This window comes from Agelaius phoeniceus, chromosome 26, assembly GCF_051311805.1.
Source record: "Agelaius phoeniceus isolate bAgePho1 chromosome 26, bAgePho1.hap1, whole genome shotgun sequence".
In the NCBI taxonomy this organism is placed as follows: Eukaryota; Metazoa; Chordata; class Aves; order Passeriformes; family Icteridae; genus Agelaius; species Agelaius phoeniceus.
The window spans coordinates 195,651-221,481 of record NC_135290.1 but is presented as its reverse complement, the minus strand read 5'-3'; the positions used below and the strand labels follow the sequence as shown (position 1 = coordinate 221,481).

Genomic DNA, 25,831 nt, shown 5'->3' with positions numbered 1-25,831 from the left:
CCCGCCGCCCCTGGGTGTCCCCCAAAATGAGAGGTGGGGCTGGCGGTGCTCTCGGTTTAATTCCAGCTGGGAATTGTCCTTGCAGCATTTTTTTTTAATTTTAAAATTGATTTTATTTTTTTTAATTTAATTTTTTTTTAATATATATTTTAAAATTTTTTTTGTCTCCTTTTTGCCACAGGCACTGAGAGGGCCGTGAGGGGCTGTGTGTGTCTCTGGGGGGATATTTACATTTTTGGCCTCCACGGGGCTGTTTTGGTCTCCCGGGGGGATTTTGATCCTCGGGGTGCAGCGCATGTGTCCCCCTCAGCCCCCACTGCCGGGGGGGGACAGAGAGGGGACCTGGGGTGTCCCGCAGCCCCCCCAGCTCTCCGCGGTGGTGACAGAGGGTGACAACTCTCTTCGTGTCCCCGGCATCGCCCGGTGCCCTGCGGAAAGGAAGGAAGGAAGGGGCCGGGAGGAGGGAGAGGAGGAAGCGGGGAGGGTGGGATGCTGCCCGGGGTGATGGAGGAAGAAGGGGGCGGATTGAAAAAAAAAATTAAAAAAAAAAAAAGGGAAAAAAATGAAGGGAAAAAAAATGAAACGGAAAAGATAAGGGAAAAAAAGAAAGAAGAAGAAAAAAGGGAAGATCCTGGCAAAGTGACCCCGGGGGCGGCGGGCGGGGGCGCTGGGTGCGGGGGTCTGGCTGGGGGCGGTGGGCTGGGCACTGATCCCTGCCAGCAGCTGGGACTGTGGCTGCCCGCCCTCCCTGCGTCCATCCTTCCCTCCCTCCCTCCCTCTTTCCCTCCCTCCCTCCGCCCGGGGCCGGGGGTGGCTGTGCCTGGGTGGGGGCTGCGGCGCTCGGGGGGGCTGAGCCAGCGAGCGAGCGCCGATGCGGGCGTGAGGCGGCTCCTCCGGCTGCCCCCATGGGGGTCCCGAGCCCGGCCTGAGAGCCCCGAGCGCCGCTGGGATGGTGCAGGAGAGCGCGGCCGGGGCGGCGCGGGGGTCGCGGCGGGCGCTGCGGGGTCGCTGCCGGCCCCCGCCGGCCCCCAGCCCCAAGCGGCTGTGGAGCGTGGAGCGCTGCGGGAGGGGCTGGCGCCTGGAGCGGCCGGTCGGGGTGGATTGCAGCTCCCCGGAGCCCCGCTGCATCTGGCTGAGCAGCCTGCGCCGCCACGCCGCCGGGCCCGGGCCGAGAACCGAGCGGTGCCGCCGGGTGAGAGCCGCGGAGGGGCCGAGGATCCGGGACGGTGCGGAGGGGTCGCAGGAGGGTGGGGGGGGGGTGTCTGTCACAGCCCCCGGTGGCCGTGACTCCCCTTGGTCCCCTCTGCGCCCGAGCAGGGTCCGGCTCCCGGGTCCTGCTCCTGCTGCGCCGTGCCCGGGGTGGGGACAAATGCCGAGCCCCGGGGGGGGGGACACAGCGCTCCTTGGCTGGGCGGGAGCGGGGGACACTGGCAGGAGGGGGGATACTGGCAGGAAGGGGACACTGGCAGGAGGGGGGGGACACTGGCAGGAGGGGGGGGACACTGGCAGGAGGGGGACACTGGCAGGAGGGGGACACTGGCAGGAGGGGGGGACACTGGCAGGAGGGGGGGGACACTGGCAGGAGTGGGGGGACACTGGCAGGAGGGACCTGTCCCCACGGTGTCCCCACGGGGGTGGCTCAGTGTCATGGGGGACAGGGGCTTGGTGACAGCTGTGCTGGGGGTGGAGGGACTCATTGGGGTGACCCAGCTGGGGGGTCTGGATGATCAAGGGGCTGCCCGATCCCTGCAGCGCTGATGGGAGGGGGATTTGGGGCTGCTGGGGTGAGGATGCAGCTGGGGGAGTGCAGCAGGAGCCACCGGGGCGAGGCCAGAATCGAGCCAGAAATTTGGGAGGAGGGACAGGGCTCTGAGGACAAACGGCTGAGGTGACAAACTGTCTGGCGGAGCTGGAGCATCTCAGCCAGCACTGGGCGGCTGCCCGAGGCCACAGCCGCACGCTTCAAAACCCAAAACCTCCAAATCCAGATGGTGGAGAGGGAAACTGAGGCAGAGCAGCCAGGCAGGACTGGCTCACCTCACACCTGGGGACGCGTCCCTGATCTGGAGCCGCCCGCACGGCCGCGACACGGGGACACGTCCCTGTCCCCGCGGGCCGTTGGTGTCGGCAGCCCTCGCTGCTGCCGGGCCTGTCCGTGCCGGTTACCGTCAGCGGGGCACATTCAGCTGTCAGCTTAAAAATAATCCGGCGAGCCGGGGCCGGCACAAAGGAGGGCGCAGATGGGGCCGGGCGCCGCCGGGATGCTGCCAGGGCCGCGGGATGGGGTCCCCCGGGAGCGGGGGGCGCCTGTTGCCAGCTGGGTTGGGGTCATCCCCTGGGATTCGGCAGGGCGGGGAGGGGTCGTGGTGCTGGCAGAGGGGTTGTGGTGCTGGCAGAGGGGTCGTGGTGCTGGCAGAGGGGTCTTGTGGCTTTCCCATGGTGGTTCTGCGTGGTTTGGGGGGCAGCCGGTGTTTGGAGAGGGTCAGGGCGGTGGCAGAGGTGCGTGCTCAGCACAGGGATCCCGTTCTCAGGGGGACAAGACCCCCGTGGCCACCCTGGGCTCCGTGCAGGACGTGCTGGACCGGGGGCACAGCCCGGCCCTGCTGTCTGATCTCCCCACCGGCAGCGAAAAGGCCCACTCAGCACAGGCACACACAAAGGCTTTTTGTGCCTTGTCCCTTTGTGTCCCTTGTCCCCGTCCCCTCCCATCCATCGCTTCCACCCAGACAGCCCCTGAATTTTAACACCCTCGTGCAAGCATGGGCTGACTCCGGCAGCAGGGAAGGAGCCAGGGCTTGGGCAGGGTCCCTGTGGATCCCTGCCGGGATCCCTGCCCGTCCCTCTGGCTCCCACATTCCCAATTTCCCTGGATTTGGCGGAGCTGGGTGGTGCCAGGACATCAGGCAGCGCCCTCTGCTCCCCACGGCCCTGGAGCTGCTCCCACCCCAGCCAGATGTGCTGCCAGATGTGCAGCCACAGGGAGCAGCCTCGGCCCTCACCGGGGCTGTGCTGAGCCCTCCCAAACCCATCCCATCGAACTCCAAGCTCCTGGAATTCGGAACCCAGGAGTTCATCCCAGGTGTTGGCACTCTGGCTGCTCCTCGGTGCCAGGAGTGGTGCCCGTGGCTGCTCCGGCTGTGTCACTGCCCCATTCCCTGTCCCAGCACTGGCACTGGGAGCTGTGGGATGGAGCCACATCCCCTTGGCACTGCTCTGGGCAGTGTGCCCTGCCAGGTCCCTGCCCCGTTTTGGGAAGCCTCACTCATCCCACCACCTCCCAGGAAGCTCTTTCTGCCTTTGCCCGCGGTTATTGCTGTGGCATCGGGGACCCTTTGTCCCCAAGTGCCACATCCCGTCCCCTCATCTCCCCTCCTGGGTCCCATCCAGACCCCCAGGCACAGCTCATTTATTTTGATTTCCTTTCCATTCATCTCCTTCCCAAAGGCCCCACAGGAGGAGTCGGGGAGGGGGGGCTGGAGTTCACTGGTGGGGGGCTGGGATTAGGGATGGGGGGGGTTTTAGGAACGGGGCAGCTTTTGGGGCAGGGCTCAGCCCCATCCCGGGGCTCGGGAGCACGTGGGGGTGACACCTTGTCCTTGTCCCTGCAGCCGACGCCGGGCCGGAGAGATGGGGCGTCCCCGAACGCCAACGCGCCCCCGGAGGGGGGGTCCTTCCCCTGGGTGGGGCCCAGGACGGTGGCGCTGCGCAAGAGCCCCCAGGGCGGCTTCGGCTTCACCCTGCGCCACTTCATCGTGTACCCTCCGGAGTCAGCCGTGCACTCGGCCAAGGTAGGGCCGGGGTCCGTCCTGGAATGCGGCCCTGGGAGCGCTGGGTGCGGGATGAGGGCTGGGGTGGGCAGGGAGTGAGGAGTGCAGCATCCATTGCCTGCTCTGTTGGGATTCCTGGTGATCACCCCCCTGTGGGGATCTCACCCTGGGATGGAGGAGCCCGTGGGGCTGCTGGAGCTGCTGGAAGATGAGCTCTGGGCAAGCAGCACCTCTGGAGGCATCCCAGAGCCTTTTGGGATATGGGATTGTTTGTGGGAATGGAGAGGATCCATCAGCTCCCACCAGAAGCTTTGGCATCATGGGAACGGCAGGAAAAGGCACCTCGGAGCCCCCGGGGCCAACCAGGGCTGGCAGATTTTTAGTTCTCACTTTCCTGACTGTTGGTGGGGATTTTCCAACTGGATCTGCCCAGGGATCTGTGTTTTGGTCACCCCTCCGGGTGACGTTTTCTGGGAGGACACGACCCTGGCTTGGCACCTCTGAGCCCTGATCTGGGCAGAGCCTTTCCCCTCGAGGATGGAGAGATCCCATGGAGCCTCCCAGCAGCAGCTTCCAGCATGGATGGAGAGCCCTCCACACCCCGAGGCATGAACCAGCTCCAAACTCCTGGAATTCTGGAATTCGGAACCCCCTCTCTCCCCACTTTCTGTGGATGACAAGAGAGGATAATCTGGGATCTGTGTGATCCCACGCACCCCTTTCCCTGCTCCAGGCCGGGCAGACCCCTGGATCATCCCATCACCCCTGGAGCTCCACAGCTGCCCCACGGCCCCGGCTGCCCCACGGCCGGGCGCTGGCAGACAGGGAAGTGCCGTGGGAAGTGAGTCACAGGGTGGGGAGAGCCGACTCGCCGCAATCCCCGCTCGCCATCCTCCGGCACCTCCGGCATTTCCCAGGCTCCTCACTCTGCCTCTCCAACCCCTTCCTGCCTTCCTGCGCCCGGAGCGCGGCCCCGTCCCCGCCAGTGTGACTCTGCCGGCGAGAGATTTGTCATGGGAACGGCCTCAAGCTCCTCCAAACCCGCTCCCACATCTCCTCTGCCTTCCGAAAGATTGCTCCTGCCCCTCTGGGCACCGGGCTGAGCCCTGCCCGGGCGGCAGCACCCGGGGCCGCGTGGGATGGAGCCGGATCAGCGCCGGGAGCTGGAGATGCTCTTGGAAAGAGGCTGGGAATAGCTCCCGGCCGCGGTGCCGGCGGGGCAGGGCGCGGTGGGGCTGGCGCAGCAGCAGCAGCAGCAGCCGCGGGGGCCGGCACCCCGCCAGCTCCGGGGGCTGAGTTTCGGTGGCTTGACTCAGCAGGGAGGGGACCGGGAGGGCGCTCGCCAGCGCTCGCCGTGCTCATCGCCCTGGCAGCGGGGCTGCTGCGGTGCCCCCGGGGCCGGGAAGGGCTCTGGGGCGCCCCCGGGGCCGGGAAGGGCTCTGTGCTGCCCCCGGGGCCGGGAAGGGCTCTGCGGTGCCCCCGGGGCCGGGAAGGGCTCTGGGGCGCCGCGGGGCGAGGACGGGCAGGGAGGGGCTGAGCCCATGCCCGCAGGGGCTCTCGCTGTGGCCGGGGAATGTGGCTGTTCCTTGGGCACCTGCTGCTCCTTGTGCCGGCAGTGTCGCACACCGGTGCCCTCCCGGCACCCCGGGGGGACCTGGCACCTTGGGGACATCAGGGCTGTGTCCCCACCGGCTGGGGGCTGTGGCCAAGCCTGTGCTGCCAGCCGGGCACGGAAAATGAGAATTCCCTTCCAGGTGCCCAGACCCCTCCTTGGGGGAATGTGAGACTCACCCTGTGCCCCACCCCAACCTGGCACCCCCCGCCCGGGCAGCGCGGCTCTGCTGAGGCTCCCCGCAGGGAGTTTGGGTTAAAAGGGCAGGGATTTGGTGCAATTCCCACCCCACGGCACAGACCAGCGCCCACTGCAGCCCTGGCAGCCCCCGCCGCGCACCGGGAGGCTGCAGGGATGGACAGGGATGAGGATTCACCCAGGATGGGATGGATCCCTCCCCTGGAACCCCACGGCACGGCTTGGGCTCTCGGGGCCGGGCTCGGCGGCCCGGTGGGAAGGGTCAGATGCCACCCTGGGGCTGCCAGGCCCCTTCCTGCTCCCCTGCCCCAAACCCGGCCCCACGCCGGCAGCTGGGTGCGGGGGCTGCGCGGGTCCCGTGGGCGGGATCCGGTGTCGGGCGGTAATTTTAGTCGGGGGCGGCCGAGGGCAGGGGGACGCGCCGGTCCCACAGGGGCTTCATGGGGCCGCCACCCCCTCGGTCCCCTCCCGGTCCCCTCGGCACGGCCCCGCCACCAAATCAATGCTTTTCTCTTTCTGTTTTTGGCAGGAGGAGGAGAATGGGAACCGAGCAGGTGAGCACCGGCATGGGGACCCTGGGGACAGTGGGTGGCACAGGGGAGAGGGGGGTGACGCGGCTGTCACAGCTCGCAGTGGGTGTTGCTGTTGTTGTCACCGCAGCCCTGAATATCAGCTGGCGGTGAAGCCACGCGGCGCTTTGGTGGCAGCTTGGTGGCCCTTGGCGCCGGCCATGGGCTCGGTGTCCCCAATCCCCCCGGGATGTCACACCCGGAGGGGCTGCGGCGTGGCCAGCACCGGCCCCGGGCGAGCGCGGGCTCTCTGGGGACAGGGGCGCGGTGTCGCTGTCCCCTCCGGGAGGCTCAGGGTGACGCGAGCGAATGTGAAGGTGTCAGAACGGATCGGCGCTGGCGCGGTGACGCGGCGCCGGGGCCGTGCTGCCCGGGCAGCCGCTGCCGCACCGGGCACCCGGTACCCAGCCGGGCTGGGGGCCCCGACCTCGCTCCAGGGGGGGTTTGGGATCCCCGGTGGGCACCGCGCCCTCCTGGGGGCTTCGCTCTCGGGGGTGGTGGGGCCGGCGATCTGCGGGAGGACAGGAGGGGACGGTGCTGGCTGCGGCGGCAGCTCCCTGACACGCTGTGCCCGCCGAGCAGGGCCCCCCCGGAGCCGCCTGGAGCCCATGGACACGATCTTCGTGAAGAACGTGCGGGAGGACGGGCCGGCGCACCAGGCGGGGCTGCGCACGGGTGAGCGGGGACGCGGAGCCGGGGGCGGCTCCCGGCTGCTCGCGGGATCCCGGGAATGCTCCGCCTCCTCTGCCGGGGAATTTCTTGCTTATTCTGCTCTTTTTCTGGCGTTCCTGCTCCTTTCTGACCCTTCTCTCTGGTTCTGAGAGCGCTCTGCTCTCTCTCGTCTTGGGGTGCTCAGAGCAGCCTTGGGGTCCCCGGGGGTTCTCTGGGTCTGGGGTCCCCCTTTGCTCCCTTTGCCCGGCGGGGTCTGGCTCACACCCTGCCCTGGATGACCGCGGGGACATCCAGGTGCCACCAGTCCCTCGTGGTGACACTGTCCCCTTCCCGGGCTCTGCAGGTGACCGGCTGGTCAAGGTGAATGGGGAGAGCATCATCGGGAAAACCTACTCCCAGGTGATCGCCCTGATCCAGAACAGGTGAGCGCCCTTCCTGGGAGGGGAGGTGACAGCATGGGGACAGGTCACAGCAGGCCCTGTCCCTCTGGGTGTCACTGGGATGGCAGGGGCCCTGAGGCGCTTGGGTGACCACGGACAGGCAGCAAGGTGCTGTCACCATCGCGTGGGGACAGGGACGTTCATCTCGTGGGGGATCCAGCCAGGTGTGAGCCTGGGGACAGCTGGGGCTGACCCCTCTGTCCCCTGTCCCACAGCGATGATGTGCTGGAGCTCTCCATCATGCCCAAGGATGAGGACATCCTCCAGCTGGTGAGTTTGCTGGGCAGGTGCCCGGAGGACACCGGGGGACACCTGGGGACACTTGGGGACAGGGCTCCACCAGCATCCATGGGGGAGCAACGGGTGCAGAACTGGGGGTACTGGGGAAGGAACGGGGGTATGGGCCCTGTGGTTTTTGGGGGAGCACTCTCAGGCACAGCTGGAGGATGAATTGTCCCAGGTTTTGGGGTGTGGTTTGTCCTTGGACTCCCTTAAGTGGCTCTGCCATGGGTGTGCCAGGATCTGGGGGTGACAGTGGCCCTGGCAGGGTGGCCTGAGCTGAGGGCTGTGCTTGGGGCTCCTCTTGGTGCCCCTCCCATCCCAGCTTGGATATTCGGTGGCTTTTGGGGTCCGCCACTGCCTGTGCCCAGCCTGAGGGCCCCTTCCCATATGGCTGAGGGGTTTTACAGGAGGGTCCCATTCTGTGCCTCTCTGGTCTCTGGGAATCCCCCAGCGTGGAGCCAGGGGCACGTGAAAAATGAGCCGGGATGGCCGTGAGCCGGGCCGGCCGTGCCGGGGTATTTTAGGAAGGAGGGGAGGGGACAGCGGAAGGGCTGCGGCTGCTGCCAGCGCTGCCCAGAGCCGGGGGGGCCCCGTGGGAAAGTAGGAGGGGTGTGGGGGGCTGCATCCAGCCCAGCTGACCCCACTGGAGGTTTGCTGAGGAGTTGGGGCATGCGGAGAGCATCCCTGCGGTGGGCGTGTGGAGGATTGTGACCCCGTCCCCCTCCCTGACCCGCTGTCCCCCGTCCCCAGGCCTATTCCCAGGACGCCTACCTGAAGGGCAACGAGCCGTACTCCGGGGGGGCTCAGAGCATCCCCGAGCCCCCTCCCATCTGCTACCCACGGAAAACGTACCCCTTCCAGGCCCGGGGTGCCGAGCCCGCCCCGGGCCAGCCGCCGGACCCCCGCGCCCCCCGCTCGGCCACCACCGGTCCCTCGTCCCCGCTCGGCGCCCGCAGCAGCGACACCGGCGGCAGCCCCGCGCACCGCCCCGAGGAGCCGCAGCCCGGGGGTCCCCCCCCGCGCCCCGCCGCACCCCACGGGCACCCCGGCTCCTTCTCCCGCCCCGCCTGCCCCGCCAGCGTCCCATCCTCCGTGCCCGACCGCTACGGGATGGCCCCCGCCACCGCCTCCTGCTACGGCGTCCCCAAGCACCTCCCGGAGCACCGGACTCACTGCGGCTTCAAGGAGGGCACCGGGCGGCCGCCCCGGGACGTGTCGGGAGCCCAGCGTGCGCCCGGCCGCCAGGAGTGCCAGCAGGCGCTGTCGCGCTGGTTCTGCAGCCAGGAGCCGCGGCGCAGCGCCTCGGAGGAGCGGCGGCACGCCATGCCCCGCTACCGCAGCGTGTCCCACGACCGCCTGGGCGGCTCCGGGCCCGCGGCCCCACAGCGGGGCTGGCCCCACAGCGCCTCGCACGACACCCTGCTGCAGCCCAGCCGCGAGGGCTGGGCCCCCCGCGCCCGCTCCGACCACTACCTGGGCAGGTACGGGCGCTCCATGGAGGCGCTGGAGCCCGGCGCGCTGCTCGCGTCGCACCTCGACCGCTCCGCGTGGCCGCCCGAGAGGCTCTGCCGGGCCGCCGTCGCTGCCACCGCGACCGCCGGGCCGCCCGTCCCGCCCGGTTCCTTCGCCGCTTCCTCCTCCTCCTCCTCCTCATCGCGGGAGCCGGTGCAGAAGCACCCGTCGCAGCCCAACCTGCCGAGCGCGGATGACTCGGGCTACATCGGCTACCGCAGCTACAGCCCGTCCTTCCAGCGCCGCACCGGGCTGCTGCACGCCCTGTCCTGCCGCGACCCTGCCTTCGGGGGGCTGCCCACCTTCAGCATCGCGCAGCGGGCCGTGGCCCCGCTCAGGGACAGCGCGGTCAGCCCCGCCAGCCCCCCCGCGGCCGTGCCGGCCGCGCCCAGCGCGCCCCGGGAGCCGCGGCCGGAGGGCGGCCGCGGGTCCGAGCAGCCGGAGGAGCGCCGGGAGGAGGTGGTGCTGCGGCAGAAGCCGCCCACGGGCCGCAAGATGCCCGTGCCGCTGCGGCAGATGAACTTTGTGTTCCCCGAGGGGGTGAAGGAGACGGACATTTGTGACCCGGCCGCGGGCAGAGGGGACAGGCCGGGCAGCGAGCGGCCGGGCCGGCGAGTGGCTCCCCTGGCGGCCCCCGAGGACTCGCTGGCATCCATCCCCTTCATCGGTGAGTGCAGGGGGGCCTGCTGGTCACCTGCGGGAAGGGATTTAGGGGGTCCTGTGCCGGGGAGGGCACGTTTGGGGGTCAGGAGTCCGGAGCACCCATCTGTGGCCAGCGTGGAGATGGGAAGGGCCGGCAGCGCCTTCAATGCCTGGCACCCCACAGTGCCCCATACCCCACCGTGTCCTGTGCCCCTCTGGATCTTCTGTCCCCAGGCAGGCCCGGGGTTGGTGATGTGGTGCCACAGTTTGGGTTTGAGCACCCTCACCCCTCCCTCTTGCCCTGCACCCCCTGCCCAGCTGCTGGGGCCCCTTACTGGTGTGAACTGGAGCCCTGCTCGTTCCTGCCCCGCTCAGAGGTGGGGACAGGGCTCTCCCTGTTCCTGTCTCACCTGGGAGCTCCCTGCCCTGACCCAGCTGGGTTTAGGAAGCCACAGCTCTGCCCTGTCACTGGATGGGAGGGGAGGGGATGGAGTGGGGATGGGGGTCTCAGGGTTGCTGTGGGTGAGGGTCCAGGTGCCCCATCAGCTCCTGGGGGTGCCAGTGTGTCCCCAGCCCAGCCCTGACACCAAACCCACCACCCTCAGAAGCGCTGGGGGGTCCCAGCAGGGCCTTCCCCTGCCCCAACCCCCCCTCCAACACTGCCCACCCCCCTCACAGACGAACCCACCAGCCCCAGCATCGACCTGAAGGCCAAGCACGTCCCAGCCTCCTCGGTGGTGTCCAGCGCCATGAACTCGGCACCCGCCGTGGCCACCAGCCCCGCGTCGCCCACCTTCGCCTTTGCCCTGTCCCGGCACTACTCCCAGGACTGCAGTAAGTTCTGGGCAGGGGGAACCACCCTGGGAGCCTTGGAGGGGAGCAGCCCCTGCCCCAGAGCCCTGCCTGGCACGCCCGGGCTGAGCAGGGCGGGTTTGCCCCCTCCCCACCGCAGGTAGCATCAAGGCCGGCCGCCGCTCCTCCTACCTGCTGGCCATCACCACCGAGCGCTCCAAGTCCTGCGACGATGGCCTGAACGCATTTCGGGACGAGGGGAAGATCCTAAGGTAGGGCTGGAGCCCCCTCCCGGTCCCACTGCCCCCCAGCTCCCGCCCACTCGCGCTGACAGGGGCTCTCTCCCCCCAGGAGGATGCCCAGCCGGGTCCCCAGCCTCCGCATGCTGAGGAGCTTCTTCACCGATGGGGTGAGTGCCACGCTGGGGCTGCCCCAAAACAACGGGGGGGTTCCCTGGTGGAGCAGGGGTGCCCATGGCCTCACCCCAACGCCTCCCTCCGGCCCCTCGCAGTCTCTGGACAGCCTGGGCACGTCGGAAGACGCCCGTTCCAAAAGACACTCAACCTCCGACCTCTCGGACGTGCCGTTCAGCGCCGTGAGGAAGGAGGGCTGGCTCCACTGCAAGCAGATCCTCACCAAAAAGGGGAAGGTAGGCGGGGTCTGCCCCCAGCCCGGAGCCCCGTGGCGCCGCGGGCCGCTCCCTGAGGCCGGCGCTCCATCCCTTCTCCCCGCAGAAGGTCGGGGGAGGCATCCGGCAGTGGAAGCGCGTCTTCGCCGTGCTGCGCACCCACTCGCTGTACCTGTGCAAGGACAGGCGGGAGGCGGTGACCTGCGCCCCGGCCCCAGGTGAGGAGGAGCCGCCGATCAGCATCCAAGCGTGCCTGGTGGACATCTCCTACAGCGAGACCAAGAGGAAGCACGTCTTCCGCCTGACGACCGCTGACTTCTGTGAATATCTCTTTCAGGCAGAGGATCGGGAAGACATGCTGGCCTGGATCAAAGTCATCAGGGAGAACAGCAAGGCTGAGGGCGAGGTGAGAGCCACATGGGGCTCCCGGCTGCCTCTGGCTCTCCCGGCACTAACCGCCTCGGCTCTCTCCGGCTCTTTGCCTTGTGCTGCTTCCCCAGGCCACGGCCAGGCCCGTGCCGTGCTCCCAGGGGTGCGCGGGGGCTCGTGGCTCCCAAGAAGAGTGTGGCCCCATGGCCTCAGGCGGGGCAGGGTGCGCGGGATGCTCGGCAGATGGGCCGCGGCTCTGCAGGCGGGGCTGGCATCAGATCTGCCGTGTCAGTGTTTGGTTGTGCGGTGGCAGAGGAGCCTGTGTGGCTCTGCCAGGGTCTGGTGTGGCTCTGCCAGGGTGCGGCCTGGCTTTGGTGAGGTGCGACGTGGCTGTGCCATGGTGTGATGTGTTCCCACCATGGTGTGATGTGTTCCCACCATGGCGTGATGTGACTGTGCCGTGGGTTGACGTGTCCCTGCTGTGGTTTGACATGGCCGTGCCATGGTATGGCCTGTCCCTGCCATGGTGCAGTGTGGCTCTGCCGTGGTTTGATGTGGTTCTGCCTGGTCTGACATGGCTCTGTTCATGGAGAGAGGAGCACGGTGCCCGTGTGGTGCTGCCAAGGCTGAGCCCTCCCTGGGCAGCCGTGGCTGTGCGAGGTCACTCGGGTGTGAGATGGGCAGAGCTGCTCTGAGGCTGCTCTGGATTGCAGCGGTGGATCTGTGGGGTGGCCGTGCCAGCGCTGGGCTGGCTGCAGTGTCGCGGTGTCGCGGTGTCGCGGTGTCACAGTTTGGTGGCCGTGGTCATGCTGGGCTTGTGGCAGGCTCTGGTGTTGAGCTCGGAGTGGTCTCTGGCTGTCTGTGGCACAGCCCTGTGCCAGAGGGCGCAGGGGGCTCGGTGGGGACGGTGCTGCCAGGTCAGAACCGGACGGTGCTGCTGAGTTGGATGGTGCTCCAAGGCTGGAACTGGCCAGTGCTGCTGGGTCAGAACCAGACTGTGCTGCTGGGTCAGAACCGAATGGTGCTGTTGGGCTGGAACTGGATGGTGCTGCTGCTGGGTTGGACCCAGATGGTGCTCCAGGTATTGGACCTGGACGGTGCTGCCTGGTTGGAACTGGACGGTGCTGCTGGGTCAGAACCGGTGCTCTAAGGCTGGAACATCCAGAGTTGTCTGGGCAAACACGGCGCTGTGGTGCTGTGAGGAGCATCCTGCAGGGATGGTTCTGTGCCCATGGAGGCTGAACTGTGGGAGCATCCTGCAGGGATGGTTCTGTGCCCATGGAGGCTGAACTGTGGGGAGCATCCTGCAGGGATGGTTCTGTGCAGGGGATGGTTCTGTGCCTGTGGAGGCTGAACTGTGGGAGCATCCTGCAGGGATGGTTCTGTGCAGGGGATGGTTCTGTGCCCGTGGAGGCTGAACTGGGGGAGCATCCTGCAGGGATGGCTCCGTGCCCATGGAGGCTGTGCAGTGCAGGCACAGGTGTGCGTGGTCGGCGCAGGTCAGCAGAGGTGTGCGTGCCGTGGAAGGACACACCTGTGTCCAGCTCAGACCCTGCTCTGTGGCCTGGAGCGATGGACAGCAGCAGGGCTGTCCCGGGGCAGCGGGGACCTGGTGCTGCCCTTGCCTGGTGCCACCCGGTCCCGCCCGGCGCCCAGCACAGCGTGGACTTGCCCGGGGGTGTCCGGTGGACGCGCTGCTCAAGCTCTCCCTTCCCCTCTTCTCTCTGCCTCCCCAGGACCCCGGTTTTGCCAGCCAAGCCCTTATCAGCAAGAAGTTAAACGACTACCGGAAAGTGAGGTACGGACCGGGGTGGTGGGCACCGAGAGCCCCGGGGCGTTGGTCACCCTGGTGTGACGGTGACGGAGCAAAGCCGGCGGCTCCTGGATGGGGCAGTGATGGAAGAGCCGCCTGCACGCGGCGTGGCCTGGGGTCAGCCAGAGTGGCACACTTGTAACGAGGGTGGAGCAGCCCGGTGCTGCCCAGGCTCTCTGTAGGATGCCGGGGAGCCTGGGAGTGGTGCTGGCCACACTCACTGGGAGGTTTTGTGCCGGGCTGGTGCCCCTGGCCGTGCCCCACCTGAGCCCTCCCCGCTCTCCCTGCAGCCCTGCGGGCACCAAGCCCGACTCGTCGCCCAAGGGCCCTCGTGGGCTGGGGATCCGAGCCGAGTTCCTGAAGCAGACGGGAACCAGTGCGCCCCGGTCCCCCCGGCAGGACGCGGCTGTCACGAAAGGTACGTGGGACACCCCAGAAGGACAAACCCGGGGTGCTTTGTGTCCCCCACGGCTGCTGTGGTGCTTATCCCCGCAGGGCTGCTCTTCCCACTTACCCCAAGTGATCCTGTGGGTTTTTCCCCCCTCCCCAGATGAAAGCAGCTCCCAGAAAGCCCCGTGGGGCATCAACATCATGAAGAAGAACAAGAAATCTGCCCCGCGTGCCTTCGGCGTGAGGCTGGAGGATTGTCAGCCTGCCCCGGACAACAAGGTAGGGCTGTGCCACCACTGCCGGCCCTCGGGGACTCTGCCCAGGCCTGGCACGCCCTGAGCCCATCTCTGTCCCTGCAGAACGTGCCCCTGATCGTGGAAGCGTGCTGCAAGGTGGTGGAGGACCGGGGCCTGGAGTACATGGGCATCTACCGCGTGCCCGGCAACAACGCGGTGGTGTCCAGCCTGCAGGAGCAGCTCAACAAGGGAGCCACCGAGATCAACCTGCAGGACGAGGTGAGGGCAGGGCAGGTGATCATCCCCATGGCTGGCCCCATCCTGCTCCCCATCCCTATCATGCCTCTGGAATGCTCTCCTGGTCTGTGTCATCATCGCTGTCCCCGTCATCATCCCCATCTTTGTTATCGTCCATGTTCCTCTCATCTCCCCTGTCCCCATCAACATCCATGTCCCCGTCATCATCCTGTCCCATCATCCCTGTCTCTGGCATCATCCTTATCCCCATTATTATCATTCTTTCTGTCATCATCCTTGTCCCCATTATCCCAGTCCTGTCAGTGTCGTCCCTGTCCCCATCATCCTCCCTGTCCCGTTGTCCCTGTCCCCACCATCCCTGTCCCATTGTCCCTGTCCCCACCATCCCTGACCCCATCGTCCCTGTCCCCTCCATCCCCGTTTCCATCCCCTGGAGTGGTGGCGCCGCCTGGCGGTCGCTGCCAGCACTGCCGGTGAAATCCTGGGGACGCTTCTGTCGCCGGGGCTGTGCCTGGTTTGGTGTCCCTGGTGTCCCCTCGGTGTCCCTGGTTGTCCCTCTGAGCAGCCTCTTCTGTCCCCCGCAGCGGTGGCAGGACCTGAACGTCATCAGCAGCCTCCTGAAATCCTTCTTCCGAAAGCTGCCTGAGCCCCTGTTCACCGACGGTGAGTCCCTGTCCCCCGAGGCCACCAGAGCCCAGACCCCATCCCCTGTGCTGGGGACCTGTCCCCAGACCCAGTGACACAACCACCCATGGCGGGGGACAATCTGTCACCAAGGCCACGTGTCCTTGTCCCTCCTTGCCCTGCAGTAGGACCAGCCCTGAGACCCTTCCCCCGTATCTCCAGCGGGTTCATCCGGGGGTCTCTGACTCTGGGGAGGTGGTGGCCTGTCCCCTCCACCCTGCTGTGACACCCTCATGTGCCACTTTCAGATAAATACAATGACTTCATCGAAGCCAACCGAATTGAAGATGCCAGCGAGAGGATGAGGACGCTGCGGAAGCTGGTAGGGACAAGGGACAGGGGCTGGGGTGAGGACACCGCCCTGGAGCCCCCCTTGGGTGGGGACAGAGGGCAGAGAGGTGACCCAATGCGTCCCCACAGATCCGGGACCTGCCAGGCCACTACTACGAGACCCTCAAATTCCTGGTGGGTCACCTGAAGACCATCGCTGACCACTCGGAGAAGAACAAGGTAGGGACCCCCCCCCTCCCCGGGAATCTCCTGCCCCACCTGGAGCCCCCTGCCCGGGCTGGGCTGCAGCTCTGAGCCGGCTCTGGGTGCAGATGGAGCCCCGGAACCTGGCGCTGGTGTTCGGCCCCACGCTGGTGCGAACGTCCGAGGACAACATGACCGACATGGTGACGCACATGCCCGACCGCTACAAGATCGTGGAGACCCTCATCCAGCACGTGAGTGGCACCCCTGGGTGGGCAGGGGAATGGGATCTGTCCCCCAAAAAGGGGGACGGAGCTCCTGACCCCTGTCCTGTCTCCCCCACAGTCAGACTGGTTCTTCAGTGACAAGGAGGACAAGGGTGAGAAGGTGAGTCCTGTCCCCACTCAGGGGGTCCTGCTGTGGCTCAGGGGGGTGCAGGTGGGAGCTGGGGGGCTCTGGGCAGTGCCCTGATCCCTGTTTGTTCCCCACAGACGCCCGTGGACGAGAAGGAGGCTCAGTCTGTGCCCAACATCGAGTACCTGCTGCCCAACATTGGCAGGACGGCAGCGCCCGGCGATGCCGCAGGTGAGGGGTGGCACCTGTGACATTGTTCCCGCACTCCTGGCACCCCAGAGTGCCCCTCCCGACTCTCTGTGCGCCCCTGCCCACATCCACGGCCAGCCTGTGATTGCTGGATGGGACATCCCATCTCCCTCCTCTCCAAAGCTGGGAGCAGCCCTGGGGATGCTCGAGGAGCCCCTGCCCACCCTGTCCCACCCCCCTTCTCTCCGGCGGCCACTCCTTGTCCCTCAGGGCAGCGCCCACCCTGCGGGACCCCCGCCCCTGCCCACGCTGCCACACCTGGAGACCGGGAGCCTTTGACGTTGGACTGATTTCTTACGTTCTTTCCTTGAACTTCTCTGTGCTGTCCTCTTCCTCCTCCTCCTCCTCTTCCTCCTGCAGCGGATCTCCTCGAGAGCTAGAGCGGGTACAGTCTGATCCCGGGTGCATTGCTCACGCACTAACCCTCGGGGGGACGCGAGAGAGGGGGAGCAGGGGGACACCGGGAGGGGAGGGGACACTGTCCTGCCTGGCGCTGTCCCCAGAGTCCCCAACACTGGCAGAGGAGCCCCAAATCCTTCTCACTCTGCTTGGCCAGTTCCTGTGATGGCACCCCACTGCAGGGATGGGTGTGGGGTGTCCCAGAGCCCTCACATTCTGGGGTGTGGGGTTCCCAAAGCCCTGGGGAGGGTCAGCACCCCCTTTCTGCCTCCCCCTCTCTCGTTGTCAGCACTGCTAACCCCGTCCCGGGCATGCGGGGCGGGAGAGGGGTCTGTGTCCTGTCCTTGTCCTTCACATGGCGGCAGCAGGGCCAGGGCTGCCTGTCCTCTCTGTGTCCCCTCTGTGTCCCCTCCTTACCCTGTAACCCCGGCCTATCCCAGCCCTCTCTGAGGCTGGCTGTGGCACGGAGCCACCTCCCCGCCCTCTCTCCCGGGGACGCGGCGGTGGCAGCGCCCTGTCCCTGTCCCCTCTGCGCCCCGTGGCTGTGGGAGGGTTGGGGTCCCACCGCGGGGGTCCCGTCTGTGTGTCCTGGCTGCGTGTGCCTGCGTGTGCCCCCCTTGTCCCCATTCCTCACCCTGGGTGAGGTGAGCAATGCCAGGGACCCCCCCGCGACCACCGGAGCCCCTCCTGGCAGGTCCAGCCGGTGTGACAGCCCCAGCATGTCCCTGTCCTGGTTTGGGGGCATGGAGCAGCGTCCCCAAAGAGACCCCAGACCCCTTCCCTGCACACTCCCCCCGCCAGGACCCCTCTAACCCCCTCTCCCCTCTGCTTTCCAGGCTCCACCCGCAGCGGCTCTGCCAAACCGAAGGTGAGCGGGATCCCGGGCTGGGGCCGGCAGGGTGGGCACGCGGGGCTGGGGACACCCAGCCTGTCCCCGTCCGTGTCACCGCCGCCCCTGACCCCGCTGTCCCCGCATCCCCAGGGCACGTGGCCGTCGCGCAAAGCGCCGCCGCACCGGGAGCTCCTCGCCATCCCCTTCGTCTCGGCCGCCGCCCGCAAGAGGAAGAAGAGGAGAGAGGCCGAAGGCGTTGGGAGCAGCACCGACGACGACGCGGAGCGCAGGGACGGCCCGGGCTGGCAGCAGGAGCAGGAGGGCCCCGCGGGGACACCCGGCAAAGCGCCCCGCGGCACCAGCACCGAGCCGGCCGGGACGCAGCGGGAATGCTCCGCCGAGACCGCGGGCAGCGGCTCCGAGCCGGCCCCGGACGCCCGCTCCATCGTGTCCGGCTACTCCACGCTGTCCACCATGGACCGCAGCCTGTGCTCCGAGGTGCACTCGGTGGCCGGGAGCCGCGGGGAGGAGGCGGATGACGAGCGCAGCGAGCTCAGCCACATGGAGACGGACACGGAGAGCCGCGAGGGAGCGCGGCCGCGGCCGGGCCAGGCCGGGCTGGGGACGGGCGACGAGGACAAGTCACCCCCGGGCCGCCCCTCCTTCAACTCGCACCGCCTGATCCAGTGCGACACGCTGGCCCGCAGGAGGCTGGGGAGACCGCGGGACACGGCGGCGGCGGCCGGCGGTGACGAGCAGGGCTGGGTGGCCCCCGGGCGGGCGTCGCTGCGGGAGCAGCTCCGGCAGCACCTGCGGGGCTCCGCCGATGACATGGGGGTGCGGCTGCGCCGGGCACACTCCCCCGAGACGCGCCGCAAGAAGAGCAGCTGGCGCCGGCACACGGTGGTGGTGCCCGGCGGCCTCAAGGACCTCAACTTCAACGAGTGGAAGGAGCCGCGGGGACTCGAGGGGACCCCGGGACCCTGCCGCGACAAGGACTCGGGGCTCAGCAGCCTGGAGTCCACCAAAGCCCGGCCCGCGGCTCCCGCCCCGGCTCCCCCTGGCACCGCCGGCCCGGGCACGGCCGCCCGGAGCCCCCCGGGCAGCCCCGGCCCCCCGGCACCCCTGCGCTTCCCACAGTGTCTGTGACCCCCCCGGGCGTGTTTAATTTAAGGACTGTCCCTTGTCCCCGTATTTAATTGCCCTCCAGAGGAGCCGCTGGTGTTATTTAACAGGTCCCGGTGGCCCTGTGCCATGGGGGGACAAAGCCACCTCGTCCCCCCGCTTTGGGGACCAGCGGCGGTGTCACCACACGGTGCCCCAGCCCCCAGGCAGTGCCAGGAGGGGCGTGGGGGCTCACGGGGACTGTCCCCAGTGGTGGCACTGCTGTCCCCAGCTGCAGCGGAGCGAAGTGCGGGCACTTCCCTGGGCGCTGCGGCTGCTCCGGCCGGGACCTGCCTGGGATGGGGACCCTGGGGACCCTGGGGACCTCTGTGTCACAGACCCCTGTGTTGAGGGACCCTGGTGACCTGGTCAGAAACCTGCTGGGGACCCTGGGGATCTTGGTGTCACAGACACTTGCTCTGGGGGACCTTGGGGACATCAGGGTCAGAGACCCCTGCCCTGGTGACCTCCATGACAGACCCCTGCCCTGGGGACTCTCCATGCCCTGAGGACCTTGGGGGTCCCATCCCAGAGACCCCCCCGTGTGCTGGGGTCACCTGGGGACCTCAGCGCTGTCACCCTCACCTGGGGGGGCTCTGGTGAGAGGGGGGAGCCGGGGAGGGGGTGGCACTGAGGGGGACACCGGCGGCAGGGGGGACACTGCCACCCTCCACCCCCCACGAGCCGCGTGTGGCACATCCTGGGACGCCCCTGTCCCCTCCCGTCGCTGTCCCCTTCCTGCCCCCAGGCCAGAAGCACTTTAGGAAGGGAGTTTGGGGACCCCCGGCCTGGCCACGCGGGGACACAAGTGCCACCACCTCGGTGGCCTGGTGTCACACCCTGTCACCGTCTCTCCGTGTCGTTCTCATACGTTATGCAAATATTTGCTGTAAAGTCATTGGTTTTTCTTTTCTTTTCGATTTTGTTTTTTGGTTTTTGTTGTTCGTTTTCCCCTGTAAATACCGGCCCTGCCCGTGTAACATATCCCAAAGGATTTATAAGGATTTTTTAAGAAGTTTTGCTCAGCGGAAAGGCCAGCCCCAAGCAGGGGACGTGCTGGACCAGTGGTGACTTTTTAAAACCCTCCTGCATGTCCCACCCAAACCCCTTCCCACCCCCATTCCCAGCCCTGTCGGGATCTGCAAAACTGCAAAAAAAACCCCAAACCAACCCAAAAAATCCCCCCTGCTTTGGCCCCCCCACCTCCAGTCTATATATTGGAAATAAACTGGTTATTCAAGGTTTTGTTGGTATTTAATTCCCTTTTTTTTTTTTTTGGTGGGCAGGAACTTCAAATTCCTGGTGCTGGGAATTTTTATTCCTGGGTTTATCCATGTGAGGATAAATCTCATTTTTCTCTGAGCCTGTGGGGAAGAAATAACAGAATTGGGGAGACCCCATTCCCATTAAAATTCTCAATTTTCAATTTCTCAAATTTGTCAATTTCTCAATTTTCAATTTCTCAAAATTCGGGGAGAGGGGGTAAAAATGAGGGGAAAAATCGCCAGAAAAAGACAGAAAAAGAGGCAAAAAAAAAAAAAAAAGAGTAATTTTATTAAAGCCAGACACTCTGATAGAAAAGAAAAATTATAAAGGGAAAAAGGAAAATAATAAAAAGCAACCCTTTTGTCACGGGAATTACAACGGTCACACACAACTACCCATGGCATCCACGGTGACACAGGGGACACGGGGGGGGGGTGGCACAGGGTGGGGGCGTCCCCTCCCTCCCCTCCCCCACTTTTCCCCTGTGCGAGGCTTTTTTTTTTTTTTTTGCATTTTTCTTCATTTTTTTTCCTTTTTTTTTCCCTCCATTTTCTACTCTTTTTTGTACTTTTTGTTCCTTTTATTTCCTTTTTAAAACAGTTCACGAGAAAATTCATGCGGAAGAGAGAGAGAGAGAGAGAGAGACACACGACGGCGTAGAAACCCCAAAACAGCCTCTAAGGAGAACCAGAAATTCCTTGTTTTTCCTTTTTTTTTGGCGTTTTTTGCTTTTTCTTCACAGTTTGTCCTTTTTTTTTTTTGTCCTTTTCAGAGTCGTAGCCTTTTTTTTTGTTTGTTTTGAAACAACATCCAGACGAGTAAAGCGGGGAGCGCATGCAGCGGGCGCCTCCGACACATGCACGATGCAGGCAGCGCTTGCGTTTGGGCTTTTTTTGTCATTTTTACACATTTTCCTCTTTTTTTTTAATCATTTTTAAAATATGTTTTTCCTGGTCTGAACCAGAATTGAGTTGTTTCGTTGTTAATTTTGATTTTTTCGTAGTTGTTTTTTGTTGTTGTCTTCTTGCTTCAGTGAGAGATTTGCACGATGCCATGAAGGGGACGGACGCACACGCACACGGGGACACCACGCTCACAGGGACACCAGCCGGGAAAAGGGGACACTGGGGGGGTTTGGGGACAGCCTGGGAGCTGCCACCCCCTCACCTGGCGCTGTCACCCCCTGGTTTGTCACTGTCACCCCCCTGCTCTGAGCCAGTGACACCGAGCTGGGAGGGGTGGCCTGGGGACAACCCCAGTGGGGTGGGAAAAGGGACAACCCCCCCCAAAATCGGTGACAGCTTGGGGACACCAAGGTGGGGACACTGAGGACAGCCCCCTCCCGTGTCATTTTTGGGGGTGTCCCCATGGAGGGTGGCAATTGTCACCTCCTCACGTGGGTGTCCCAATGGAGGTGGCACTTGTCACCGTCCTGTGACATTTCTGGGGGTGGCCACAAGGGGGCGGCACTTGTCACCTCCTCATGTCATTTCTCTGTGTGTCACCACAAGGGTGGCAATTGTCACCCCCATGTGGGTGTCCCCATGGGGTGGTATTGTCACCTCCATGTGGGTGTCCCCAAGGGGGTGGCATTGTCACCGCCATGTGGGTGTCCCCAAGGGGGTGGCATTGTCACCTCCATGTGGGTGTCATAAAGGAGGGTGGCATTGTCACCTCCATGTGGGTGTCCCCAAGGGGGTGGCATTGTCACCTCCATGAGGGTGTCCCCAAGGGGGTGGCATTGTCACCTTCACGTGGGTGTCCCCAAGGGGGTGGCATTGTCACCGCCATGTGGGTGTCCCCAAGGGGGTGGCACTGTCACCTCCATGTGGGTGTCATAAAGGAGGGTGGCATTGTCACCCCCATGTGGGTGTCCCCAAGGGGTGGCATTGTCACCTCCATGAGGGTGTTCCCAAGGGGGTGGCATTGTCACCGCCATGTGGGTGTCCCCAAGGGGGTGGCATTGTCACCTCCATGTGGGTGTCCCCAAGGGGGTGGCATTGTCACCTCCATGTGGGTGTCCCCAAGGGGGTGGCATTGTCACCTCCATGTGGGTGTCCCCAAGGGGGTGGCATTGTCACCGCCATGTGGGTGTCCCCAAGGGGTGGCATTGTCACCTCCATGTGGGTGTCCCCAAGGGGTGGCACTGTCACCGCCATGTGGGTGTCCCCAAGGGGGTGGCACTGTCACCTCCATGAGGGTGTCATAAAGGAGGGTGGCATTGTCACCGCCATGTGGGTGTCCCCAAGGGGTGGCATTGTCACCGCCATGTGGGTGTCCCCAAGGGGGTGGCATTGTCACCTCCATGAGGGTGTCCCCAAGGGGTGGCATTGTCACCGCCATGTGGGTGTCATAAAGGAGGGTGGCATTGTCACCTCCATGAGGGTGTCCCCAAGGGGTGGCATTGTCACCTCCAGCCAGCAGAGCTCGGGCGCTGTCACTGCCCCCCCTGGGGTGACACAAGGTGACAGGAGGTGACAGCGCGGGGGTGACCGGGGGCAGGGGAGGGGACAGCGCCAGGTGCCACCACCCGCCCGGCCCCGGGAGCTGCGGCTTTGCTACAGAGAATTCACTTTGGTACCGAGAACAGAAATTAATTAAAAACGAAATTAATTCCAAACGCGTCAGTGACTGCTATTGCTGCTGGCACTGGGGGCGGGCGGGGGTCTCCAGGGCCACCAGGGGACACCTGGGGACACCTGGGGACAAGGAGAGAGGGCGGGGACTCAGCGCTGAGGGCGACGAAGCCGCTCTGGGAACCACGAGGAGCTCTAAACCTAAGAAGGGATTTTAAATCCATCCCCTAAATAATACCGGACATGATTTATTTATTTCTCTTCTTTTTCCTTTTTTTTTTTAGGTTTTTTTTTAGTTTTTTTCCCCTCTTTAAATATTTATATATAGATTTATATTACGTATATTATATATATATAATATGTAAATATATTTTTTAAAACAATATAAAATGTTAAGACACTTCACTTAAATGTAAAGAGTTGCTTTTTTTGCAATCCAAAGAAATTGCATCATGATTTTTTTTTCATTTTTTTTTCCTTTCTTTTTTTGGTCTTTTTTTTGGTTTTTGTTCTTTTTTGTGTGTGTTTTCTCTTTGTTATTCAAAAAAAGGCTCTCATTTCTTCTGTACAAAAATGATCGAGATACAAAAAACAAAAAACAAAAAAACCAAAACAAAAAACCAGAGGAGGGGGGAAAAGGAAGAAAAAAGGAATTGAAATTTAAAAAAACCCGAAAATAATCAACCCAAGGACGAAACAGAGAACGGAAGGAGTGATTGGATCTTGTGCTGCACACACAGAGCACACGCACACACACACCTGGGCACACCTGGGTGCACCTGGGCACAGCTGGGTACACCTGGGCACAGCTGGATACACCTGGGGCACACCTGGGCACACCTGGGTACACCTGGGAGCACCTGGGCACAGCCCAGTGCACCTGGCACCACCTGTGGAGCACCTGGGCCCACCTGGAGTACATCTGGCCACAGCTGGCTGCACCTGGAGCCCACCTGGGCACAGGTGGGTACAGCTAGGGCACACCTGGGGCACACCTGGGGTGTACCTGGGCACACCCGGAGCCCACCTGGGCACACCTGGGGCACACCCGGAGCCCACCTGGGCACACCCGGAGCCCACCTGGGCACACCTGGCCCAGCCACGCTGCAGGGAGGTGGCCACGGGCCCCCCGCTCGCTGCCCCCGGGCCGGGCAGGGCCGGGGCTGCTCCGCCGGGGCTCCGGGGCCCGGTCCCCGCCGGGAGGGGACAGAGCCGCGGCCGGGTGCCCCCCCCTCCCCCGGCATCACCGCGCCCCGCTGGATCCCGGACCCCTCCCCAGTTCACACCCGCGCCCTGCGGCCCCTCCGGCACTCCCGGGGACCCCCCGGCCCCCCTGGAGGGGACGCGGTGGTGGCGGCGGCGCTGACAGCGGCGCGGGGCCCGAGGTGTCCCCGGGGTGTCCCCGCGCCCTCGGCCCCGCCGGCCGCGCCCCGCCGAGCCCGGGCCGGAGCCGCGCTCTCCTCCTGCGGGGGCACCGCCGCCGCTCCCGGGGCGCTCGGGGGCCGCTCCGGGGGCCGCTCCGGGGGTCGCTCCGGGGGTCGCTCCGGGGGTGTCCTCGGCCGCCGCTGCTTCCCGGTTTTCCGCCCGGTGGGAGCTGGAGGCTGCTCCTGGCTGGACGCTGGTGGGGGGAAGCTCTGAGAGCTCTTAAATAAACAGAAAAAAAAAACCCAAAAAAAAAACCAAAAAAGGAGGGGAGGGGAAAGGGGGAAAAAGAGGAGGGGGGGGACCAAACCAACAGCGATCCAAAGGGGAGGGAAAAAAAGGAGAAAAGGAGGGGAAAAAAAAGAGAGAGAGAGAGAAACAGAAAGTGGCTGGTTGGCCATGGCGGAGCGGGAGGGGACACAGAGGTCGGGCCGAGGCGCGGCACAGGCGAGACAACAAAAGTTCGTTTGGCGGAGCGGAGGCGACAAAAACACGGATCAAACAGAAAGAGGAGGGGACACAGGTGGCGGATTCCCTCCAGAGCGCCTCAAGGAGAAGCCAAGTCCCAGGGAGGAAGAGGAGCCCGAGGAAGAGAGGAGGAGCCCCCCGGAGCAGGAGAGCGGCCGGGCGGAGCTGGCCGGGGCGCTCAGAATGAGATGGAGGAGTTCCTGGCCCCAAAAGAAGTCAATACGGGGATGGATGTTCTGCCAGCTGCGGGTTTTTCTGAGACCGTGGGGGAGGTCTCACTGGCCTCTTTAGATGGTCTAGTGGCCTGGAAAGAAAAGCAAGATTCAAGGAGGACGAGGAGGAGGAGAAAGGGGTGGAAAGTCCAAAGAAAAATAAAGAAAAAGCTTAAAAAAAAAAAAAAGACGAAAGAAAGGAATAAAACAAAAAGAGGAAAAAAAAACAACAAAAACGAGGACAGGAAAAACCCAAAAACAACCGAGAAGCAAAGGGAGTTCGTTCAGAAGCAGCACTGAGTCAGGCCTGAGGTCAAGCAGCTGGAAAAGGGCCACCACAAAGAGCGCGACAAGAGCGGGTCCCACGTGTCACTGCACGGGCAGGGGACGGCCCCGAGAGGAAAGGACGGACGGACGGACAGACGGGCACGCGGACACACAGGCACACACAGCCGGGGGGCACAGGGGACACGGGGGAGGCACAGGGGGGACAAGAAGGGCAGCGTTAGAGCGGGCACAGCCCCCGGGGCAGCGCCCGAGGGCGGCCGTGCCCACCCTGTCCCTGTCCCTGTCCCTGTCCCTGTCCCCGCCGTGCGGGCACGGCCCGACCCGGCTCGGGAGTGATGCTGAGAATGCCCCAGGGATGGGGAGCGGGATCTGGGGTCCCCCAGCCCCACCTTGCCCCCAGTGAGGGGCTGGGCTGCGGGGGGACAGGGGGGGACACCCCCAAATCCTGCACGGGGACAGAAGTGGCACCGAAAAGTCCTGAGGAGACCACGCCAGCAGGGCCACGGGGACGGTCACCAAGGCGGTGACACCGAGCAGGCAGGGCCGTGCTGCTGGGTGGCCCCCAGGGGAGGGGACCTGGTGGCCTCACGGGGTCAGGAGACGCTTCCCGACCCCTCAGGGTTTGCCCGGGGTCCAGTGCAGGGGGAATCCAGAAGGAGCCCCCTGCCCCTCCCTGATCCCATGGGGTGGGACAACCCCGAACGCCAGAGGGGACACTCAGGGACACCCTGAGCTTGAGGACCTCAAAAAACCCCAAAAAACCTCCAAAAACCTCCAAAAAACCCTCAAAAATCTCCTCCCTGGGGAAGGTTTTCCACTGGGAAGGGAGCAGCCAAGGTGGGGTTTGACCCTGTTTGCCAACAGGTGCCCGTTTTGCTCATTCCACATTTTTCCCCCCAAACCCTGCTGCGAGGAGCTGGGAATTCCTTCGGTTTGTCCGGCGGGGCTGCGGGATGCACGAGGATCAGCAGAATTGGGTTTATTGCGCGGTTTGGGGGCGGGAAAGGGCTCAAGACACAGAGCGGGGGCAGAGCAGAGCTCAGGGCGAACCCGCCCGCGGCGCTGCTGCCCAGCCGGGGGGAAAGGGGCGCTGGAGGGGGGACAGGCAGCAGGGAGGGACGGAGGGAGGGAGGCACCCAAGTGTCCGTGATGCCCTGGCCTGTGGGAATGCACGGCCAGCACTGGGGTGACAGCAGGGACCGGGTGGGGAGCCCTGGGGCTGCCCCGGGGTGGGTGGGGAGGGTCCGTGCTGGCCGCTGGGGT

General features: G+C 64.9%; 2 protein-coding genes across 52 annotated transcripts in view; one reads left to right on the top strand and one right to left on the bottom strand.

The window, feature by feature from the left end:
• The first annotated feature begins 868 nt into the window (after positions 1 to 868).
• On the top strand, positions 869 to 19,581 carry ARHGAP23 (Rho GTPase activating protein 23). Of its 2 annotated transcripts, XM_054649380.2 has the most exons (24): positions 872 to 1,192; positions 3,609 to 3,788; positions 6,107 to 6,131; positions 6,729 to 6,821; positions 7,162 to 7,240; positions 7,474 to 7,528; positions 8,291 to 9,719; positions 10,373 to 10,528; positions 10,647 to 10,758; positions 10,838 to 10,895; positions 10,998 to 11,135; positions 11,221 to 11,520; positions 13,220 to 13,281; positions 13,587 to 13,714; positions 13,847 to 13,965; positions 14,046 to 14,201; positions 14,765 to 14,843; positions 15,113 to 15,186; positions 15,285 to 15,374; positions 15,467 to 15,592; positions 15,684 to 15,725; positions 15,830 to 15,923; positions 17,177 to 17,208; positions 17,323 to 19,581. In XM_054649380.2, the coding sequence occupies exons 1-24, from the start codon at positions 950 to 952 to the stop codon at positions 18,319 to 18,321; spliced, it is 4,869 nt and encodes a 1,622-aa protein (XP_054505355.2). In that variant the 5' UTR covers positions 872 to 949; the 3' UTR covers positions 18,322 to 19,581. The 2 variants fall into 2 exon arrangements, with proteins under 2 accessions (XP_077047101.1, XP_054505355.2); XM_077190986.1 differs by lacking the exons at positions 17,177 to 17,208; positions 17,323 to 19,581 and adding an exon at positions 16,152 to 16,295 and having other exon boundaries at positions 869 to 1,192.
• Positions 19,582 to 19,870: 289 nt separating this feature from the next.
• SRCIN1 (SRC kinase signaling inhibitor 1) overlaps positions 19,871 to 25,831 on the bottom strand; it is a 44,505-nt gene continuing 38,544 nt past the window's right edge. Inside the window, exons 19-24 of one of the 50 annotated variants that reach the window (XM_077190977.1) lie at positions 21,978 to 23,821; positions 21,684 to 21,903; positions 21,463 to 21,498; positions 21,388 to 21,424; positions 21,314 to 21,350; positions 19,871 to 21,238 (exon numbers count right to left, since the gene is read on the bottom strand). In XM_077190977.1, the coding sequence (XP_077047092.1) occupies positions 23,459 to 23,821 (363 nt within the window). In that variant the 3' untranslated portion in view covers positions 19,871 to 21,238; positions 21,314 to 21,350; positions 21,388 to 21,424; ... (1 more) ...; positions 21,684 to 21,903; positions 21,978 to 23,458. Of the gene's footprint in view, positions 21,499 to 21,535; positions 21,904 to 21,977; positions 24,653 to 25,831 lie in introns of those variants that run through there. The other 49 variants (XM_077190969.1, XM_077190972.1, XM_077190975.1 and 46 more) reach the window with 49 other exon arrangements.